The 19229-nt window shown below is 44.1% G+C and overlaps 4 protein-coding genes across 10 annotated transcripts in view; 2 read left to right on the top strand and 2 right to left on the bottom strand.

The window, feature by feature from the left end:
- The window catches only part of klhl15 (kelch-like family member 15), an 18662-nt gene extending 9841 nt beyond the window's left edge, over nucleotides 1–8821 (bottom strand). Inside the window, exon 1 of one of the 3 annotated variants that reach the window (XM_044105074.1) lies at nucleotides 8734–8821. Coding sequence is in view for 1 of the 3 variants with exons in the window: in XM_044105073.1 (XP_043961008.1) it covers nucleotides 520–580 (61 nt within the window). In the remaining 2 variants the exon portion in view is untranslated. Of the gene's footprint in view, nucleotides 1–519; nucleotides 658–8733 lie in introns of those variants that run through there. The other 2 variants (XM_044105073.1, XM_044105075.1) reach the window with 2 other exon arrangements.
- On the top strand, nucleotides 758–6649 carry eif2s3 (eukaryotic translation initiation factor 2, subunit 3 gamma). 2 transcript variants are annotated; one of them, XM_044105110.1, is made up of 13 exons: nucleotides 758–811; nucleotides 1669–1775; nucleotides 2562–2625; nucleotides 2707–2834; nucleotides 2995–3116; nucleotides 3439–3533; nucleotides 3613–3771; nucleotides 4319–4453; nucleotides 4518–4612; nucleotides 4685–4829; nucleotides 5246–5415; nucleotides 5486–5658; nucleotides 6408–6649. In XM_044105110.1, exons 2-13 carry the CDS (start codon nucleotides 1707–1709, stop codon nucleotides 6469–6471), a joined length of 1419 nt encoding a protein of 472 aa, XP_043961045.1. In that variant the 5' UTR covers nucleotides 758–811; nucleotides 1669–1706; the 3' UTR covers nucleotides 6472–6649. The 2 variants fall into 2 exon arrangements, with proteins under 2 accessions (XP_043961045.1, XP_043961044.1); XM_044105109.1 differs by lacking the exon at nucleotides 758–811 and adding an exon at nucleotides 1276–1573.
- Nucleotides 7856–15308, top strand: lrrc31 (leucine rich repeat containing 31). 2 transcript variants are annotated; one of them, XM_044105089.1, is made up of 11 exons: nucleotides 7863–7912; nucleotides 8042–8138; nucleotides 8744–8926; nucleotides 9792–9935; nucleotides 10762–10929; nucleotides 11528–11689; nucleotides 11764–11946; nucleotides 12662–12829; nucleotides 12893–13057; nucleotides 13738–13893; nucleotides 14764–15308. In XM_044105089.1, the coding sequence occupies exons 2-11, from the start codon at nucleotides 8126–8128 to the stop codon at nucleotides 15129–15131; spliced, it is 1710 nt and encodes a 569-aa protein (XP_043961024.1). In that variant the 5' UTR covers nucleotides 7863–7912; nucleotides 8042–8125; the 3' UTR covers nucleotides 15132–15308. The 2 variants fall into 2 exon arrangements, with proteins under 2 accessions (XP_043961023.1, XP_043961024.1); XM_044105088.1 differs by having other exon boundaries at nucleotides 7856–8138.
- lrrc34 (leucine rich repeat containing 34) lies at nucleotides 15158–19229 on the bottom strand. 3 transcript variants are annotated; one of them, XM_044105134.1, is made up of 11 exons: nucleotides 19149–19229; nucleotides 18150–18262; nucleotides 18016–18080; nucleotides 17803–17889; nucleotides 17456–17584; nucleotides 17287–17382; nucleotides 17059–17213; nucleotides 16349–16504; nucleotides 16140–16266; nucleotides 15433–15583; nucleotides 15158–15240 (listed from the first exon to the last, which is right to left on the bottom strand). In XM_044105134.1, exons 3-11 carry the CDS (start codon nucleotides 18070–18072, stop codon nucleotides 15158–15160), a joined length of 1041 nt encoding a protein of 346 aa, XP_043961069.1. In that variant the 5' UTR covers nucleotides 18073–18080; nucleotides 18150–18262; nucleotides 19149–19229. The 3 variants fall into 3 exon arrangements, with proteins under 3 accessions (XP_043961069.1, XP_043961066.1, XP_043961067.1); XM_044105131.1 differs by having other exon boundaries at nucleotides 19094–19223; XM_044105132.1 differs by lacking the exon at nucleotides 15158–15240 and having other exon boundaries at nucleotides 15315–15583; nucleotides 19094–19223.

Genomic DNA, 19229 nt, shown 5'->3' with positions numbered 1-19229 from the left:
CTATAGAAAGTACTCCTGACTCAATCATGTTGTATTCCACTGTGTTTTTGTCTTTTTCAGTGGAGCTGCTACTGTTATTGATTAGCTTTGTCTACTCTGGGCTGGTTTCTGAAAGGTTTTCTTTCCTTTAGAAAGTAAAGGAAAGAGTGATTCTGAAACCAGGCAACACCTGACCCACAGTGGCTCCAAGACGATAGGGGCCAGGCTAACACCTGACGCTGGATGTTTGGGTTAGCCTACAGGATGGCGGACCGGAGCTACATATCCAGCCCGGCTCAGGGTTACAGACACCCGGGTGTTTTCATTCCTCCAGCGAACTGCAGGTTTGCTTCATGCCGAGACCAGAGCTCCAAAACAAAGGCTCCACACAGCGGGTCACCTCGACTCTCACAGCCGCCGATAAAAGCTCGTTTTTAGCATTTTGTACTGGAGAAAGACGGTTTAAAGCGCCCGTCTGAGGCTCAGTCCTGATCGCGGGGGACGGGCTTTAGCTTAGCGGCTAAGATCCAGCCGTCTCACCTCGGCGGTGCGAATCCCCACAACCCCTCTTCGACCAGGCAGCTCTGGCTCCGTCGGACATGAAGTTGGGGGTTCAGCTCCGGGAACAGGAGAGAGGCGGGCAGCGGTGGACTGCCGGATCCCAACGGTAATCCATCTGTCGGACGAAAGGACCCCCCGACACGGCTCTGAATTAGACGGCTCCAGAACCACGGCAGCCCACAGGATTTACGGACTCCATCTTCTGCGCCGGCGTCATTTCCCTTCTGGGCGGAACTGAAGGGCGGCGAGCGGAGAGCCGAAGATCGTGTGTGTAAGAAGATGCATCATTACAATGGATAGGGAAAACTATTCCCGACCCACTCAATAAATTAGAACAGCCTTAAAACGTGTATTAATTTCAGTAACTGAAACACTTTATGTAGATTAGTTATTGACAGACTGATGTTTTCAAGAGTTGGTTCTGTTATTTAGGATATTTTTTTGCTTACAGTCAATGAAAACATGACATTTAAGATCAGAATATCACATCAAATCAATAACAAACAAAATATTTAATTTAAGACGAAAATTTTGACTTAATGAAGAATATATTCAATATCTTCATAAAGGTTGTTATTTTAACCTCACAAAGGAACATAATTGGAATAATATAAATAAGATAGATAGATAGATCCTGTATTATATGAACTGGAATGTACTTTTAAACTATTGTACCTGTGCAGAGAAAAAAAATTAGCATCGAAATAAAAAAACTACATAATGGCCTTGTGGGAACTACAAATCGTATAAAATGACGTCACTTTCTACTGACGGACCCCAAACATGAGGAACATTAGATTTATTTTAATAAACTTATATCTAAAGAATGTAGACTAGCAAAGAAATGTTTCAGTTTCATAAAAAGCGGGTATTAATGAGGAATAAGCGGTAGAAACCCGGGTTGAGCTGTTATCGCGGTGGTGATAAATTGCATCAGCCGTTCAGAAAGGACCCCGTCTCTTTATCGCGGGGGAGTTTGTCTTTAAAACAGCGAAATTTTTCTGACTTTTTTCTGATCGGTTTAGTTTAACCGGTTCGTATTCGTTTGAAAATTACCAGGGCTAAACGGGAATATATATATACATGAATAAAAAAATAATTAAGTTATTATCTTTTTTCGTTGATCAGGCGAAGCCGCCGCCTCTTCCGTTCCCTTTTCATCCAAGATGGCGGGGGATGAGTCTGGTACAACGCTCGGTCAGCCTCACCTGGCCAGACAGGACCTCAGCACGTTGGTGAGTCTCCTTTTAACCGCCTCCACAGCTTCAATGTCCCCTGGCTGTTACTCCGGAACAGTTATTGGGCTGAAATAAGGTCGGGAAAAACGCGGGAATGGTTGGGGTGAACGGTGGCCGCAGCAACGCCGCTTCCACCCGGCACATGACGGCAGGCCCAGCGGGGAAACGGAGCTCCCCTCCGCCGCTCCTCTGTCAACCGAAATATTTACTTTCAGAGTCTCCGAACCTCCGTTTTTAGTGTCGGTTATGTTTGACATGTCTGGTTTCCACTGAGGATCATTACCTCCTCACTAACCAGTCCTAGTCAAAGTCGGATCAAAGCATACGCGATATATGCGTCTGGTTCTCTGGTGGGTAAAAATAACAGAGAGAAAAGCAGGAAGTTTAAACTACCGCTTCCATCAATCCCGACTCCAACATCTCTCTGTCTGGCTTTCTACCAGTACAGCCAGACAGCGATTTAAAAAGGAGCAGCAAGAGCAAAGGAGGTGGATTAGCAGAGCTAACAACTGATGGCATCCTCCTGGACGTGTCACTGGAGTATTATCTCTGCTGTCCAGATATTTTCCTGAAACTCGTTGGTTTAAAATGCTGGTGTGGGTTTTAATAGTTTAGTTTCTTTAGATCAAAACAGTCCTGACTTCTTTACCAGAGATCTGATGGTAGTTTGGTTTGTTTTGAGTCGCTGTGCTGCTCCAGGATTAGAAACAGGAATGCTGCTGTTCCCTGCTAATCCCTCTGTGTGTCATTGTGTCCTCTTTCTCTCTGTCTGTCCCTCTGCAGGACGTGACCACCTTAACGCCTCTGTCTCCAGAGATCATCAGCAGACAGGCCACCATTAACATCGGTACTGGACTCATTCTGTTTCCCTGTCGTTATGCTCCGTGATTAATGCATTAAAATCTGTTTTTTTCTCTGGTTCCTGAAGGCACCATCGGCCATGTGGCCCATGGGAAGTCCACAGTAGTGAAGGCCATCTCTGGCGTTCACACCGTCAGGTTCAAGAACGAGCTGGAGAGAAACATCACCATTAAGCTCGGATATGCTAACGCTAAGGTTTCTTCCTTTTAATGACGATAATTAATGAATTAATCCAGGTTAGTCTGGAACATGTAGACATCCTGAATCTCCATCTGTCAGTGAAGCTTCAGGAACCAGACTTCCTGCCGAGTGTGGCTGCTGTCTCTCTCTTTACGCTCCTTCTTTTCCGCTGCAGGTCTACAAGCTGGACGACCCCACCTGCCCCAGGCCCGAGTGCTACAGGTCGTGTGGCAGCAGCACCCCCGATGAGTTTCCCACAGACATCTCTGGCACCAAGGGCAACTTCAAACTGGTCCGGTAAGGCCGTTCCCAGCAGCTTCAGAGCTTTAAAAAATAGATTTATATTTTAATAGGCTGCCACTTATTTCATCATCATTATCTGTCTGTTTGTAGAATCTAAAGTAATCGTTGGATTCAGAGTTGCTTAACTGAAATACATTCTACAGTTTTACTTTTTGCTTCATCACTCATTTCCATTCCTTAATGATGAAAAATCAATGGCTCAAAATACTTTGACTCAATTTTGAGGTCCTGTTGGATCAATAGCAGCATCAGTAACGTTTACAATGACGTTCAGACGGTTCTGGTTCTGACTGAAGTCCTTTCTCGTCTCTGACAGACACGTATCGTTTGTGGACTGTCCCGGTCACGACATTCTCATGGCCACCATGTTGAACGGCGCCGCCGTCATGGACGCCGCCCTACTGCTGATTGGTGAGTCTGGTTGTTGGCGGCTCGTTAGCGCCCCCAGCAGGGCGTCCAGTTGTAACCGGTTCTGGTTGTGTCCGTCCAGCGGGGAACGAGTCGTGTCCTCAGCCTCAGACGTCGGAGCATCTGGCTGCCATAGAGATCATGAAGCTGAAGCACATCCTCATCCTGCAGAACAAGATCGACCTGGTGAAGGAGAGCCAGGCCAAGGAGCAGTACGAACAGATCCTCGCCTTCGTGCAGGGTGGGTTCCCCTCAGCACCACAGCGCCGCCACCGTGTTGGTTGGATCCAAGCTAAATCTGACTAAACATCTCAGCTTTAAAGTCTCAGTTTTAGCTTTCTTTCTCTGGCTTCCATTGGTTCACCTCCACATTAGTTTGACACATTACTAGAATGTCATGTTCTCTCGTCTTTCCTATTTTGAGGAGTCACCAAGAGAAATGCGCTTTTGTGTCACGCTAAATTTCTACCCCAGGAAACAAGAACTGCTGAATCACTAACTAAAAGTTAATGTTTCTCCAGCTAACAACTTGCTAATGTTGTTAGCTGTTATAATTGTTGCTGTTTCCCCTGCTACCGTCTGGCTAATGTTTCTCCTGCTAACAATCATCTAATGTTTTTCTTGATAAAATTTTGTGCTAATGTCTTGCTAAAGTGTCTCTAGCTAATATTCTTCCTGCTAGAGTTCCTTCTGCTAACGGTTCTTGCTAACATTCATTTTGCTAACGTTTCTCCTGCAAACCGTTCTCTTACTAACGTTTAAACTGTTCCTTCCTGTTTCTCCTACAGGAACCGTTGCTGAGGGCGCTCCCATCATTCCCATCTCTGCGCAGCTCAAGTACAACATCGAGGTTGTTTGTGAGTACATCGTGAAGAAGATTCCTGTCCCCGTCAGAGACTTCACCTCCGAGCCGCGGCTCATCGGTAAGAACGGACCCGGCGCTGCTTCCTGTTTCTGTCGGCGTGTTTTTAATGTAAACGCCTTCAGTCATCAGGTCGTTCGATGTGAACAAGCCGGGCTGCGAGGTGGACGACCTGAAGGGAGGCGTGGCCGGAGGCAGCATCCTGAAGGGTGTTCTGAAGGTCAGGGTCGCAGCGTTAGCCACTGGCTGTGATGTCACAGTGTGATCTGACCGCTGTCCGTCCGTCCTGCAGGTGGGCCAGGAGATCGAGGTCCGGCCCGGAATCGTCTCCAAGGACCAGGAGGGGAAGCTGATGTGCAAACCCATCTTCTCCAAGATTGTGTCTCTGTTTGCTGAACACAACGACCTGCAGTACGCCGCCCCAGGAGGCCTGATTGGTGAGAGAACCAGAACCAGAACCGTACTCCTCTACGGAAGAAAGGTTCAACAGGAATGATCTGAGGATCCACGGAGTCTGTCTGACTCCTGCAGACATCGATGTGTCGTTCAGTCCAGATGTCTGGAGCTTCTCTCTTCTTTCATCCTAACTTGTCCTTCCTTCCATCTCTACTTCCTTCCTTTGTCCTGTGCTTCTGTGCTTCCTTTGCTCCTTGTGTCTTTCCATTCTCACTTCATCCCTTCAATCATTCCTTTTGACCTTAATTCCTCACTTTTTCCTTTCCTTCCTTTCTTCCTTCTCTTTGCTTCCTTTTTTCCTCATCTTTCTTGCATTCCTGTTTTTGTTGTTGTCTGTTCTTCTTTCTGTCCTTAATTCTTTTGGGTGTGAATGATGATGACGGGTCGGTGTCTGCAGGTGTCGGGACGAAGATCGACCCGACGTTGTGCCGGGCCGACCGCATGGTGGGTCAGGTTCTGGGAGCCGTCGGCGCGCTGCCGGAGATCTTCACGGAGCTGGAGATCTCCTACTTCCTGCTGCGGCGACTGCTGGGCGTCCGCACCGAGGGCGACAAGAAGGCCGCCAAGGTGAGCCGTGCATCATGGGAAACGCGGTCCCGCCTCTTCCGGTCTCTGACCCGATCCCTCCGGCCCGCAGGTCCAGAAGCTGTCCAAGAACGAGGTTCTGATGGTGAACATCGGCTCGCTGTCGACCGGCGGCCGCGTCAGCGCCGTGAAGGCTGACCTGGCCAAGATCGTCCTGACCAACCCGGTCTGCACCGAGGTTGGCGAGAAGATCGCGCTCAGCCGGCGTGTGGAGAAACACTGGCGGTGAGACGCAGCACAACCCAGACGTTTACGGTTTAAAGGGCCAGCGTCGCTGAAAATCAACTTCTTGATTAGAACTCAACATCATGTTATAATGTTTTTCACTGCAGTGTTTCTTTGATTCCCTCATGCATGTTTGAGAAATACTTTAATCTCCATGGCAACCATTCAGCTGCAAGTTGCCTTCCAGGCGCAGCTCCTGCAGACTAGCCAGCAGCAATTAGCAAACACCTGGTGGAACAGCTGAGCTCATTATAGGAGCTACTGCTCAGTGAAAAGCTGCTAAAACGTTAAAGGGTTATTAGAGGAGCCATCTTGGCATCAGTGAGGAGCTTGATCTCTTCTCTGAGTTACTATTACTGTCTGAAGAAAATGCATCAAATCAACCAATCAGAGCCAGGAGGCAGAGCTTAGCGCTGTCAATCATCCTCATGTACCTAATGCTAAATGTGCTAATAGAGGATCTACAAATTAGTTACAGGAAAACTGTTTATCTGCCGTCATCTGTGGCTATGCTAACAGGCTTAGCATTCACAACAGGCTGTGCTAGCTGCTCGCCACATGATGTTTGATTGACATGTGGTGAGTCGAGCCTCCTGGCTCTGATTGGTTGTTTCTAGTTTGCTCTGTGAGAAGGCACATATTTTTAATATATGTAAAGAGAAATATTGTTAATAAAAGTTGCATGGTGCAGCTTTAACGTTCAGAGAAGCGAGCAGAATGAAATGTTGACGCCGTTTCCTGTCTCTCAGTCTCATCGGGTGGGGACAGATCCGGAGAGGCGTCACCATCACACCGACTGTCGACGACGACTGAGACGCCGCCGCGCCGCTCCTTTAGGATTTTTCTTTTTTGTTTTTACAACTGGGACATTTCACAGGTTTATAGACGCCTCTGTGTTTGAGGAGACGAAGGACGCAGGAGGAAGAGGAAGAGGAGTCCAGTCGGTGGCTGGCTTCAGATTTCACAACCAATAAAATAAATTTGGAAGGAAGTTCAGAGTCTTTTTAAATTATTTCCTCATTAAATAATACATTTTAGTTTTATTTATTTGCAGTTTAAATAACCATGTCACGTGTTGACATAAAAGTTTTGAATGAAAAGTTGGTCTGATAATTTGTAAAGTCAATTCACTAGACCATAAGTTGTGATTTAATATTTACTAATTTGATTTAATAATTTACTAATATTATGTTTAATATTAGTAAATATTGATCTACTCTTTGTTTTCTTTAGATTTTGTTTTAGTTTGGACTTTTGGATTTTTTAGAAAACATTATTTATTTTCTGATGTTTGGGGAATCCGGCGTTTCCAGGAAGTTGACACTGGAGGACAGGAAGTGGTCGCCCCTGACTCGGTCTTATTGGAAAGATATTTTTAAAAAACATGGAATATTTTTCTAACATATACGAAAATGAGGTCAGGTTCTTAGATTAACAAAGCTTAATGTCCACATTCTGTTTTAATTCATATTTGGATCTAAAATGAAACAATAAAACATCGGAGAACTGAATTTATTAAAGTTTTCGAGTTCTGTTGATGTTTTCCTCCTGCATGTCATGAACTAAAAATGTCCCAGTTTTAGTTTTTATCTTTAATAATTCATTAAATACGCAGCAACATGCGAAAATAAGAAACTGGAAATGCTTTTGTTTTAATTATTTCAGTCCTTTGTTGATTACATTTTCATTGGTCAAAGCAATGCGTCACCAATAAGTGGGCGGGGCTAAAACTGCGATAGACAACGCGATTGGTTGAGCTGTGTAAGCAAAATCTGAAACGCTGATAGATCTATCATTTTTAATACAAAGATAGTTGTTACATTGTTGACGCCTTTAAATATTAGTTTTCATGTTAATACAATATAAATATTTCCATAAAATAAACATTTACAGTGTTATAACACTGTAAACAATTGTGAACATTGTTTGTTATTAAACATGTTTATCTGATTTAATCCTCTATTAAACATTTATTTAAAGCTGATTTGGGCTGGAATCAATAATAAAATTATATATTTTTTATTCCAACCCAAATTAACGTTAAATAAAGAATTTTTTTTCACTTCAACAAAAATGAGTAAATAAACGAACAGAGAGATTCTAACGATAGTTGATCTTTATGATCAGGTAATCAGCGCTCATTGACCTGAAAGCTCCGCAAAAAAGCTCAATATAAACATTTACAGAAGGAGTTGCTGCACTTCCGGGTTGATCCACCTGACGAGCACGAGACGTGACGTCGCGCAGGTGACAGGTGTGCCTCCGCCGAGGAGAACAAGTGATTTTAAAAACGCTTAAATGTTGTCAACGAACTTTTTAGAGAAACTAAATGAAATCCAGACTTCATTTGACTTTTTCTGGGTCATTTATGTTTTCATGTGAGATTCCGAACGAACCGCGGAACCGAACCGAACCTCCGGCAGAGAGTTAAATCTTTATTTTTGAACTATTCCGACTTGAAGCTGACATGGAGGCTGCAGGTGAGAAGATCTGCTGAAACCTTACTCGGGTTTTTATCAGTTTTCTGCATTTTCATCCTTTAATTTCTAAATAAACTTAAAAATTCAGTTTAATCTGAGAACTGAAAATATACTTTAGATTTATTGTTAAAGTCATTCCTCAAAGTAACTGTTATTTTATTCGAAATGCTCATTAACATGCAAAAGAGGTCAAATATTTGTATTTGATAGGAAAAGTTCCTAAACGTTCCAGAATATTTAACATATTTATAAGTTATTGATTGTTTTTCATGTTTATTGGAGGTTGCCATGTTGGTAGAGAAGCAGGTGAGCTCTGATTGGTTGCCAGGTTTGCAGACACATTCTGGTTGTGTTGGATCTTTGTAAGGATGGAAGAACCAATCGTGACACATTTTGCTGTAGATTTTTAGAAAGACACCCCACAGCATAATGCTTCCACCTCTGTGCTTGACTCATAATCTGGATTTTATGTTGAGTTTTTCTGAGTTATTTACATGTTTATTGTTACATTTTGTAAAAGAAAACAGAATAATTGCCTTTATGTAGCAGCTTTTGCATTTTATGAATAATTACTTCCCCATATGAGTGACGTTACCTTTGCCCAGAGGGTCAGCGGGGGCGAGACGGAGGCAGCCAGAGACGATCGCCCTTCGACATCATCATGAGTCAGATCCGCAGGAAGCGCTCAGCATCAGACAGGAAGCCACTGGGCCGCTTCCTGTCGCGAACCTCAGAGCGGACGGCGATCCCTGAGGACGCAGAGTCCGAGAACAGAGGACAGAGTCCAGGTGAGACATAAAACCAGCAGCAGAGGAACCGGTTTTAACACATCAAAATGAAAAAATTTTGTTTTTAAAGAATCTCCATTTATTGACAAAGAGAAACAATAGAAACAATGTTTAAGAACAAGAACACAAAGTGAAAAAGTGCAGGTAGAAGCTCAAGCTTATCAAATGTTTAACTTGTTCAACATTAAGCATCATAAAAGTCAAAGCAGAAAAATATTTCCTTATATTTTTCTGAAACACATCAAGGAATTCTGTAAACAAACTAATAAAACAATCAAACCTTTTTGTATTTGAATAGAAAATAACATTTTAAATTATTTTACTTTGAGAATGAAAAACAGTTTTAACTCTTCCCATCTGAATCCATCTAACTGAACTAGATTAGTTTTTCATATTGACCGTTAAATATATCCTTAATAAATCGTAATGCAGTTCAATTTCAAACCAAAGGAATTAATTTGTACACAAGTGATGCTGAAACTTTAAAATATGTAAAATTATGTCATTAACTGGACAATAATCAGACAGTTATAATTAGGATAGTTTTCTTTAGGTGTTGTGTCATGTAAATGATTTATTTAGAAAATATTTTATTTTACATCATCAAAATGAACCAGTTTGCAGTTTGAAGACTATTAACCCAAAAGTCTGATTTCAAACATTTGTTCTGCTTCAGTTTATTTACTTCTTACTAAATATTACAAATTTTGTTTTGCATTATTTAGTGATTTACTTTTGTCACATTTCTTTAATAGTTGTAATTCTCCAAACACAAACATAAAGTGTTGGTCTGAAACAAACTGTAGGAGCTACAGGATGTGAAATGAGACTCAGCAGCTGTTTCTGTTCTGTTTGGTTCTTCCAGAAGCTGCGGCGCCGGTGGACAGCCAGCGTGATGCCGGCTGGGGAAGAGTGTGTGTTTTCCTGCAGAAGTTGGGGAAGAAAGCAGACAGTAGCAGTCTGAGTCTGGCTCACTGCGATCTGACGGCTACAGACCTGCTGGAGCTCGGTATTCACTCCCTGAGTTACTGCTGCTCAGATTTTAGTAAACCATCGACAGGAAGCAGGATCACAGCACCGCAGAGCTCTGAGCTGGTTTTATGAGGCTGTTTGATAACCAACAGCCTCAAAAACCCTTCAGTGTTTAAACACAACCTGATCAGATCAGATCCAGGTTTCAACCAGAGATTAATCTGGATTTACAGGAATCCTTTTGCTTTGCTCATATAGAGCAGTTTCATACAGTCAGTATCTTATCTGCAGTGAAAAATATGTTTTTAGTTTACAGAATAATGGAGGAACTCTTATGCATTTCTCTGCATCTTATGGTTTCAAACATGAAAGGAAAGATTTACAAAGATCAGATGTACAATTTTGATTTAACAAGATGCCATCCATCAAAACAATAAAGTTTATACCTGCAGTATTTAGGTATGTGCTAAGATATAGTTAAGAAATCACTCTGGTATTCAATTAAACCTAACAAAAGCTAAAAGCTATTTCAGCTATCATCTTCTCAAGCTAACAGTCACTCAGAGTAATAGTTATTTAAAAAGCTGCTGAAACTTGCACTGAAGCTACTTACATACGTTAGCATCTACTTATGCTAACATCTAACAGGAACAGGGAATGCTAATGACATGCTACGCTAATGTTCAATGAATCGTCGATTCCCAGAATTTCCAAACATTTTAATTTAAATGTTTGTTCAACTGAATTTTGATCTACTTGGTTCTTTATCTCTGAAGTTTAAAACCTACCAAAAGACACGAAGTTAAGCTAAATATTAGCTTGTTTTAATGAACGCCATGGCTGACTGCTGTTTGTCCTTTTAGCATCGCTGCTCCAGTTCCTCCCTCAGCTGGAGGAGATGGATGTCTCCTGGAACGAGCTGATTGGTGGCAGTCTGACAGCGTTGACCTCTCACCTCCAACATGTGGGTGGGATCAGGACGCTGAAGCTCTGCAGCTGCAGGCTGAACGCGGACGACGTCGGCGCTCTGGGTGAGACTTTGGTTAAAGCAGAACCGTCCAGTCCTGACGCCGTCAGCAGCTTAGTGCTTATTTTCTCCAGATCTGATCTGGAAAATCTTTCTACACCAAACGTGTCATTTTCCTTTTGGCCACATTGTGATTGAATGTTCTCAAAGCGTCGTTTGTGCCAGAATGTATCGATGAAACCCATTAAAAACTCTAAAATATTAATAAACAGCCATTCCTGCATTCTTCTGAAAACTAAATAATATTGATCATTTTTTCACATTGACGTAATTTGGTTGTGCACTTAAATAAAATAATATTCAAGTGCACAACTGTTCTATTTATCTGTACTGCTAAAGTTTAGAGCCACATAATAAGCTGGAATGGGCTGAATTTGGCCCTCGGCCCTCAAGTTTGACACCATTAAACTTCCTATAAGTTTCAGTTTATTTTACAGAAACTCTTTATGACCAGTGAACACAGTAACTGTAAGTAGAAGGAAAGTAATGCAGGATTTAACACTTTTCACAAACAGAAAACTGAAAAGTGTGGCAGACCTTTATATTCAGCCCCCTTTTACTCTGAAAACCCTAAATAAAGTTCTTCCTCTCTGCGTTTGTAGGTGAAGCCCTCCCTTCTGTTCCTGTGTTGGAGATCCTCGATCTGTCCTGGAACAGCAGCGTTGGCGGCGCTTTGCAAAGCCTGCTGGGTAAACTTCAGCCATCAGTGAGGGAGCTCCACCTGGTGGCCTGTCAGCTCACTGCAGCGGATGCTGCTGCTCTGGGTAATCATGTCCTTATTGGTCAAACTGATTTCTTGACGTTTGTTGGGCTCATCTCGGTCTGCGTTCCCCTTCAGGAGGCCTGGTGGCCGTTCTGCCTAAACTCTGTGTGTTGGACGTTTCCTGTAACCCTCGGCTCACACAGGAAGTGGACGCTGACGGCTTCGGGCAGCTGGTCGCCTCCCTGTCCCGCGCCGTCTCCCTGACCGTGCTGCGGCTGCAGGCCTGCGGGTTGAAACCCGACGACCTCGAGGCTCTCGGTGGGAGCAAAACCTCAGATTTAGAATTTATTTTCAGTAAAAAACAAATCCTGATGCATCCTGCAGGTAGAAGTAGAAGTACTTACTTTTATTTATGTAAAAGTAAAAAGTAACCAACCAAGAAATTACTCTAGTAAGAATAAAAAAGTTTTAATTAAAATTACTACTGAAGTAACTGAGTATCTTCAGTCAGAGGCTTCTTCAAACTTGCTGTAATACAGACTGCTACAGGAGATCTTTCCTGCCCACAACCATCAACCTCTACAATAACTCTGAAGTATTTCTGAATTTGATCAAAACAAAAATCATATAATATTTAAAAACTGCATCATCAGACAAACCAAAATATGAAGCTATGTGGAAACTTTTGTAGTTCAAAGACCAAAATGAAAATAAGTTAAAAAATAACAAGATCGCAAAAAGGCATAAGCAGTCAAAACAAATATTTTTTCAAATCAGTTTCTTTCAATTTAAAAATTCTGAAATTTTATCAAAACCTGTAGGTGTGTGTCTGTCTGGTGAATTTATGATTAAAACAATTTATTTTTTATTCAGTAAAGTTTTCACAATGGGTAAAGTATCCAGAAACTTTACTCAAAAGTACTTCATAGTAAAAGTACTCAAAGTAAAAATAAAAATACTCCAGAAAGTATTTTTTCCAGTTGTTCTAGTAATTGTAACTGAGTAAATGTTACAATGTTTCCTGTGGCTGCAGGTGTTTCCCTGCGCTGCCTGGCCTCGCTGCGCCAGCTGGACCTGTCCTGTAACAGAAGTGTGGCTGGAGGCCTGAGCCGACTGGCCTCTCACCTGCCTCACATGGCTCACCTGGAGAGCCTGGACCTCCACCTGTGCCGCCTGAAACGCTCCGACCTGGAGGCTCTGAGTGAGTCTCTGTGACCGCCACACCCAGCGGCCGCTGCAGGCTTCACCTCTGGCCTCTCTCCAGTCCAGGTGCTGCCCTCTCTGACGGCGCTGACGGCGCTGGACGTTTCGTCCAATAAGGAGGCGGGAGGCGCGGTCCACCAGCTGGTGTCGGCGCTGCCACTGACTCAGATGAGGAGGCTGCCGATGAGCAGCTGCAGGCTGACGGAGGAATCCTTCACCGCCCTGGGTAAACACCGACAGGCTCACTGCGTCTGCAGCTGGAGGAGATGAGCCCAGGGGTCAGCAAGGGGTCGGCACCGCTAGCCAAATGTTAGCTGCGCTAACCCTAATGCACTACAGGGTAGTATTTAGTGGAAGCTCAGTTTATTTTATTGCTTTTTTGTAAGCTAGAAACGAGTTTTCAGGCCTGAAATCTGGCTGCAGTGATGACATCTGACCTGAACCTTCAGTTTCACATTAAGACGGTTCCAAAGCCGGCCTTCTATCACCTGAAGAGCATTTCTAGGATTAAATGACCCAGCACGTTCTACATAAACTCATCCATCTCTCTATTTGGACAGAGAACGTCAGCTTCCTTCTGGAAAATGCTGCCCGTTAAGTTCACACACAGGCAGACAGTCATCAGGTTTTTTCTGGCCTGGCCACACTATGGGAAGTTTTTGGTGACCCCCCTGCATCACAATGAATTTCTATTATTGCCTGACTTTCACTTTTTTTATTAGCTTAGAAAAGTGGGCCTCTGTTTGGCTCCATACTGAAACCCCAGTGAAGCAGAAAGTCATGAATTATAAAGTTCCTCCACAAACTGGAGAACTCAAAAAAGTGTCTCAAAATGAATAATTTTTTTACTTGTCATATTTTAAAAGTAAAAGCTGAATAAGCTGACAGCCTGGATGTTTTATTCAGCCCTGGTGGCGCCGTACCTGCGCAGCCTGGATGTTTCCTGGTGTAAGGTGGTGGGCGGTCGCCTGCCGCTGCTGATGGACGCTCTGCAGCCGTCCGTGGTCCTGGAGCTCCGCCTCAGCAGCTGCGGCCTCACCACTGACGACCTGCGTCACCTAGGTAACCAACACGGTGATTTAGTTTTAAATTAAACCCAAACTTACCATCATTCAGTTGAAAACTGCTTTTGCATTGACACATTATTCATATTTTGATCATACATAATTCTAATGTGATGTCACACTTCCAGGAAGTTTGTAGCTGACAGCAATCTTGGTTGGCATTCATAACAGTTGCTATGACAACAGTACACAAACCACAGCTTAGAAATAGCTCTAGCCTTGTTCTTATTTAATTTATAACGAATATATAAATATGTTACAGCTATTGCTGGATTACAGTATTTGAGTGCTGTACTTTCTTTTTGTTTCTCTGGTCATGTTTCCTCTATGCTCCACTCTGTGCTTGGCTACCAAGATGGCGGTTCAGTGGCGCTGCTGTCGGGATCTACCAGAATGAGACTCATAGTAGAAACTGGCTCTGATCTCTTACTCTTCAATCCCAAAGAGATATTAATTATAATTCACTGCGTAGTGAACATGAAGAGTGCGTCCACCATGGAGGAGCGTCACGGCCTGAACAAACGCATTGGATCAATGTTTCAGCGGTTTTGTAAAGGACGTACGAACAAAGTACATGCAGTAACACGCAGGCTACATCTTAGCTAGCAGATAAAAGCTACATTAGCGTAGCTAATTTAAATAGTTCGACAGGAAGTACTACAGTAAATATCACTGATAATTGTTAGCGTTACACGGAGGTGGATAGAGTAATAGTTGGAATGTATTTCAATTATAACTCAGAACTACTCCGAAGCTTGTTGTCATAGCAACTGTAATGACAGTTATGGTACTTACCAAGATGGCGGCTGTCTGCTACCAAGCTGTAGCCTGTGTATTGAATGATTAACCTTTATTGTTCCCGGAGCAGCTGACGTGTGCAGGCGCGGCTGCGTGTCCTCTCTCCGGGTCCTGGACTTGTCCTACAACGGCTCGGTCGGGGACGCCGGCTGGGCGGCGCTGTTCGCGGCGGGCGGCCTGGGCTCGCTGGAGGAGGCTGACCTCAGCCTCCGACCTTTGACCTCGGCTCCCTGCTCGGCCTGGCTGCCCGCGCTGCTCGGGGCTCTGCCTCGGATGCCGGCGTTGGTCCAGCTGGCCATGCAGCGCTGGAGCGCCGCGCCGCAGGAGGAGCGGCAGCTGCGGTTCAGCGTGAAGAACCGGAACATCCGGCTGGACTGGGACCTGGACGGTTCGGACTGGAAGACCAGCAGCCAGGAGGAGAGTCAGACTGAGGAGTAGGGAGGAGGTCAAGGGTCACTTGGATTTCAACAGATCAGAAACAAACAAAGAAATTTCCCCCATACCTGATTCCTGAGGTCCAAACATTTCAGCTTCTGACTGTTGGAGGCTTAAAATCAACAATTATTCTCACATGTTGCACAAGAAAATAAATTCACAATTATTTAACTTTATTAACTCTCGACTTTTATTTCATTCTTTCATATTTAGACAATGTTGGATGTAAATATGCTCCCATTTCCACCTCTGATGACATTATTTCACTGAGTGTTTGATCACTGGGTTTGTGGGGAGTCTGAACCTGCGTTCTTCTCGTTGACGTCCAGAAAGAAAAGGTGTTTCCTCAAATGATGGGAGAGTTCAGCCAGGAAAACATGGCCGTCCACCTCGTAGGGCCTGACGTCGCTCTGCTCAGGCGTCAGGCGGCCGGTGATGAGCAGCTCCCTGAAGGCCTGAGGGACGGAGCAGCTGCAGTTACGGACGCAAACACACTTCATAAACCAACAGTTAACATATACAGTAGTTTCAAACTGCTATTCCAGCCAGATCCGGATTATTGCTGCTTCCACCTTAAGTTTTTATGACAAACAAGCCAAATAAAACCTTTTTACACCTGAAAACCCTTCAGGCTCTGATGAAAATAGTTGCCAGTTGTTGTAAAAGCTCCATCTGATGGTGGATTACAGCAGAAGACAATAAATGTTCCCCAGGGTTGAATTCTCGGTCCAGTTCTGTTCACCTCGTGTTTAAGAACCGCCTTTTGTTAGCAAACTCCTTAGAAGAGGCAACAACAAAGCCTTAACTTTAATATTAGGTCTTTAACAGTCGTATTGATTCAAAGTGTTGTTAATATTTAACTCCTATCCTTGTTTTCTCGTTATTTTTGTTCCATTTCAGCTGATTTCATTATTTCATAATTTATCCATCTCATCACCTCTGAAAATGATTCCTTCTGTCTCAGATTCCCGAGGATGAGGAATGATGGTTGCTGAATAACGGAGGTTTTACCTGGCAGACCGGCTCCTCCAGGTGGTTTCCCCAGATGTAGATGTGGGTCAGAGTCGGGCTGTTATTCAGAGCCCCGGCCAAGGACAGCAGGCCGCGGGTACTGATGTTGTTTCTGCAGACAGAAAGCCTGGAAAACACAAACTCAGAGCCTGCAGTCAGCCTGCAGCTCCTCAGAGACCACAGCAGAAACCAAAACTAGACAGACTCACTCTCTGAGGACGGAGCCCTTAGAGCAGATGGCTTCGCTCAGGTACTCGGCGCCGGGGTCTTCGATCCGATTGGATGACAGATCAATGACCTCCAGAGGGGAGTTTTCTTTCAGGACTCTGGAGAGATGCAGGGCCCCATCCCGGCTCACACGGTTGCTGCAGATGAAAGGTTTCATTTTGCATCCAGGAAGCCAGGAGTTCAGTCAGGGTTTGTATCAGAAGCCTGGCGGGTCTCCAGGCTTTACGTCCCTCAGGATAAGTGTTGTTTATTTTAAATTGTTCTTTTACACACCAGAAACAGTAAATATGGATTAAGCCAGGTTGATAGGTGATGCATTGAACTGGAGCCAAGAGGATTCCCACCAACTGCAATGCCTGGTGGATCTTGTAAATTTTAACATTTTTAACACAGAAACATGGCGGCTCGAACATGCGACCGATCATCTCCACCACAGGGCTTAGCTGGCTTCCTGTTAGTAATCTTGATTATTAGTTTCCAGACTTCCTGAATATCTTTTGCTGATTTTCTTCCTCTCTTCTTCTTTTTAAGCCAGAATGAGTCAAAGTCAAACGGACCCGTCTTACCAAACCTGTTCGGTCAGGTAAATGAACTGATAATTGGTGGAAAAACAGTGAGAAACTTCAGGAAGTCTGGAGAAGTGATGATGAAGACCTGTCTATGTGTGAAAACATGAGGACCGGGTTTGTACCAGCGTAGGTCCAGGTACCGCAGTCTGTGGTTCAGCTTCAGGCCTTCAGACAGCCTCTCCATGCCCGTGTCCGTCAGGCCCATCTTCCCCAGATGGAGCTCCACAAGGCTGCTGTTCACCGGAAGCATCTTCGAGAAGTGAACGGCCCACTCTTCCTGAGACAGAACCTCACAGTTCAGATCAGAAGTGGAAACAGAACCTGCTGTCTGCTGCTGGGGAAGTTCCTACCAGGTAGCTGAAGAGCAGCGCCCGGCTCACGTCCATAGACCGGAGGGTGGTGTTGGTCTTCAGAGCGGTGCTGAGGCCAATCATGCTCTGCATTTCCTGCAGGGACAGAGGCAGGGTCAGAGGAAGAACCTCTGACGGTACCAGGAGGTTCTGATCCACGGGAGGTTACCAGGTCGCACTCGCCCAGCTCCAGCTCCTGCAGCGTCATGTTCACCCGCAGCATGCCAGCCAAGTTCAGGCCTCCGTGTCTACCGATCTTATTCCCCGACAGCCTGAGAGAGAGCAAGCTGCTGTTACCCTGCAGGGACGGAGAGAGACGATCACTTCCTGTTTGGTATTCCCACAGAAAACGATCACTTCCTGTTTGGTATTCCCACAGAAAACAATCACTTCCTGTTTGGTATTCCCACAGAAAACAATCACTTCCTGTTTACTATCCCTTTATGAGTGAGGATCACTTTGGACCAGTTTTCCACCTGGAGGAGAAGATCAGCAGCAGACGTTTATCTGACCAACCTGCAGGCTGCTGGCGAGAACCTCAGCTCCATTCGTCTGAATGTTGTTGAAGGTGAGGTCCAGAGAGCGCAGCATCGTGTCCTGCGCCTGCGCAGCAACAGGCATGACAACGACAACACGTATGATGACAGTGACAGACATGATGACAGTGACAGACATGATGACAGTGACATCATCACTCCAACGCCTCAGCAGGCCTCTCCTCTTCCTCACCTCTAGAAGCTTGGCCAGGTAAGCTGCTCCTTCATCACTGATGTTGTTGTACCCCATATCCAGACCTGTTCAGACGAAAACTGGTGAAAATCACGGCAGGTTCTGGTTCTGCTGATCTGGACCTGGCAGCTCACCTGTAAGGGTCCGATAGTTCAGGAGACATTTTGACAGAGCGAGGACGTCATTGTCAGCAAGTCTCTGGAAGCCTTTCTGCTTCCTGTTTCCTGCTAGATTCAAGGTGAAATTCCTGCAACACAGGACATAACAGGAGCAGTTTTTCACAATAAAAGCTTCACATTTAACGAGTTACCTTTACTAATTATTAATACTAATATTCAGCTTTCAAATGGCCACACTCACAATTAAGAGCACATTGTTACCTGAAGACAGATAAACATCGCAGGAAAAGCGTTAATCCACCGTTATCAGAGGCTATGCTAACTAGGCTGAGCATTCCCCAAATGCTATGCTAGCTGCAGCGTAGAGGCGAGCAAGTGTAAGGGAGAGGGGGGCATGAGCAGCCAATGGAGAGTGATTGACAGCACTAAGACCCGCCTCCTGGCTCTCATTGGTTTGTTTTTCAGATTATCTCATATTTTGTTGTCACAACATAATAGTTTCAACAAATATGTAAAAACCTATTTTTATGTAATAGTTACATACAGCAGCTTTAATAGTCCGAAAGGTTGTTGCTTATAATACTAATAGTTTTGCACACTTATATTTGAAAGTCAATAATTTTCCGTATTTTGCTATTAATGTGGCCATTACATAAATATTTTGTGCAACCTTGTACATAATGATATACGCTGAATATAACTTTAATAATCAGAAAATTTACCAGAAATATATCACCAGTTATAGTTAGTAAGGAGGTAAAAAACAAAAAAGGTAGGACACAAGGAAATAAAAAAATAAAGGAAAGATGCAAGAAAATTAGAAGTAAAGAAACTAAGTCAGTTCGGGTCTGAATAGTTTTTTTTGAGCCAAATATTAAGCATTAGCTCCAGAAGCTAATGTCTCGTCTCGTTAAATCTTTACATTTCAGCTACTTTTTCACCCAGACTCAAACTCTCACCTTGTCGTCGTTGTTTTCTCTAAGTTTTCTAAAACAAACGAGTTTATAGTAATACCTTCATTTTCACAAATAGCTTTGTAACACTCGGATATGGGCTCAGCGACCATTACTGTGGACAAAAACGCCATTGTTATAG

Source organism: Gambusia affinis, linkage group LG21, assembly GCF_019740435.1.
Source record: "Gambusia affinis linkage group LG21, SWU_Gaff_1.0, whole genome shotgun sequence".
Lineage (NCBI taxonomy): Eukaryota > Metazoa > Chordata > Actinopteri > Cyprinodontiformes > Poeciliidae > Gambusia > Gambusia affinis.
Note: the sequence above shows the minus strand (reverse complement) of the source record. Positions and strands in the feature narration are given on the sequence as shown.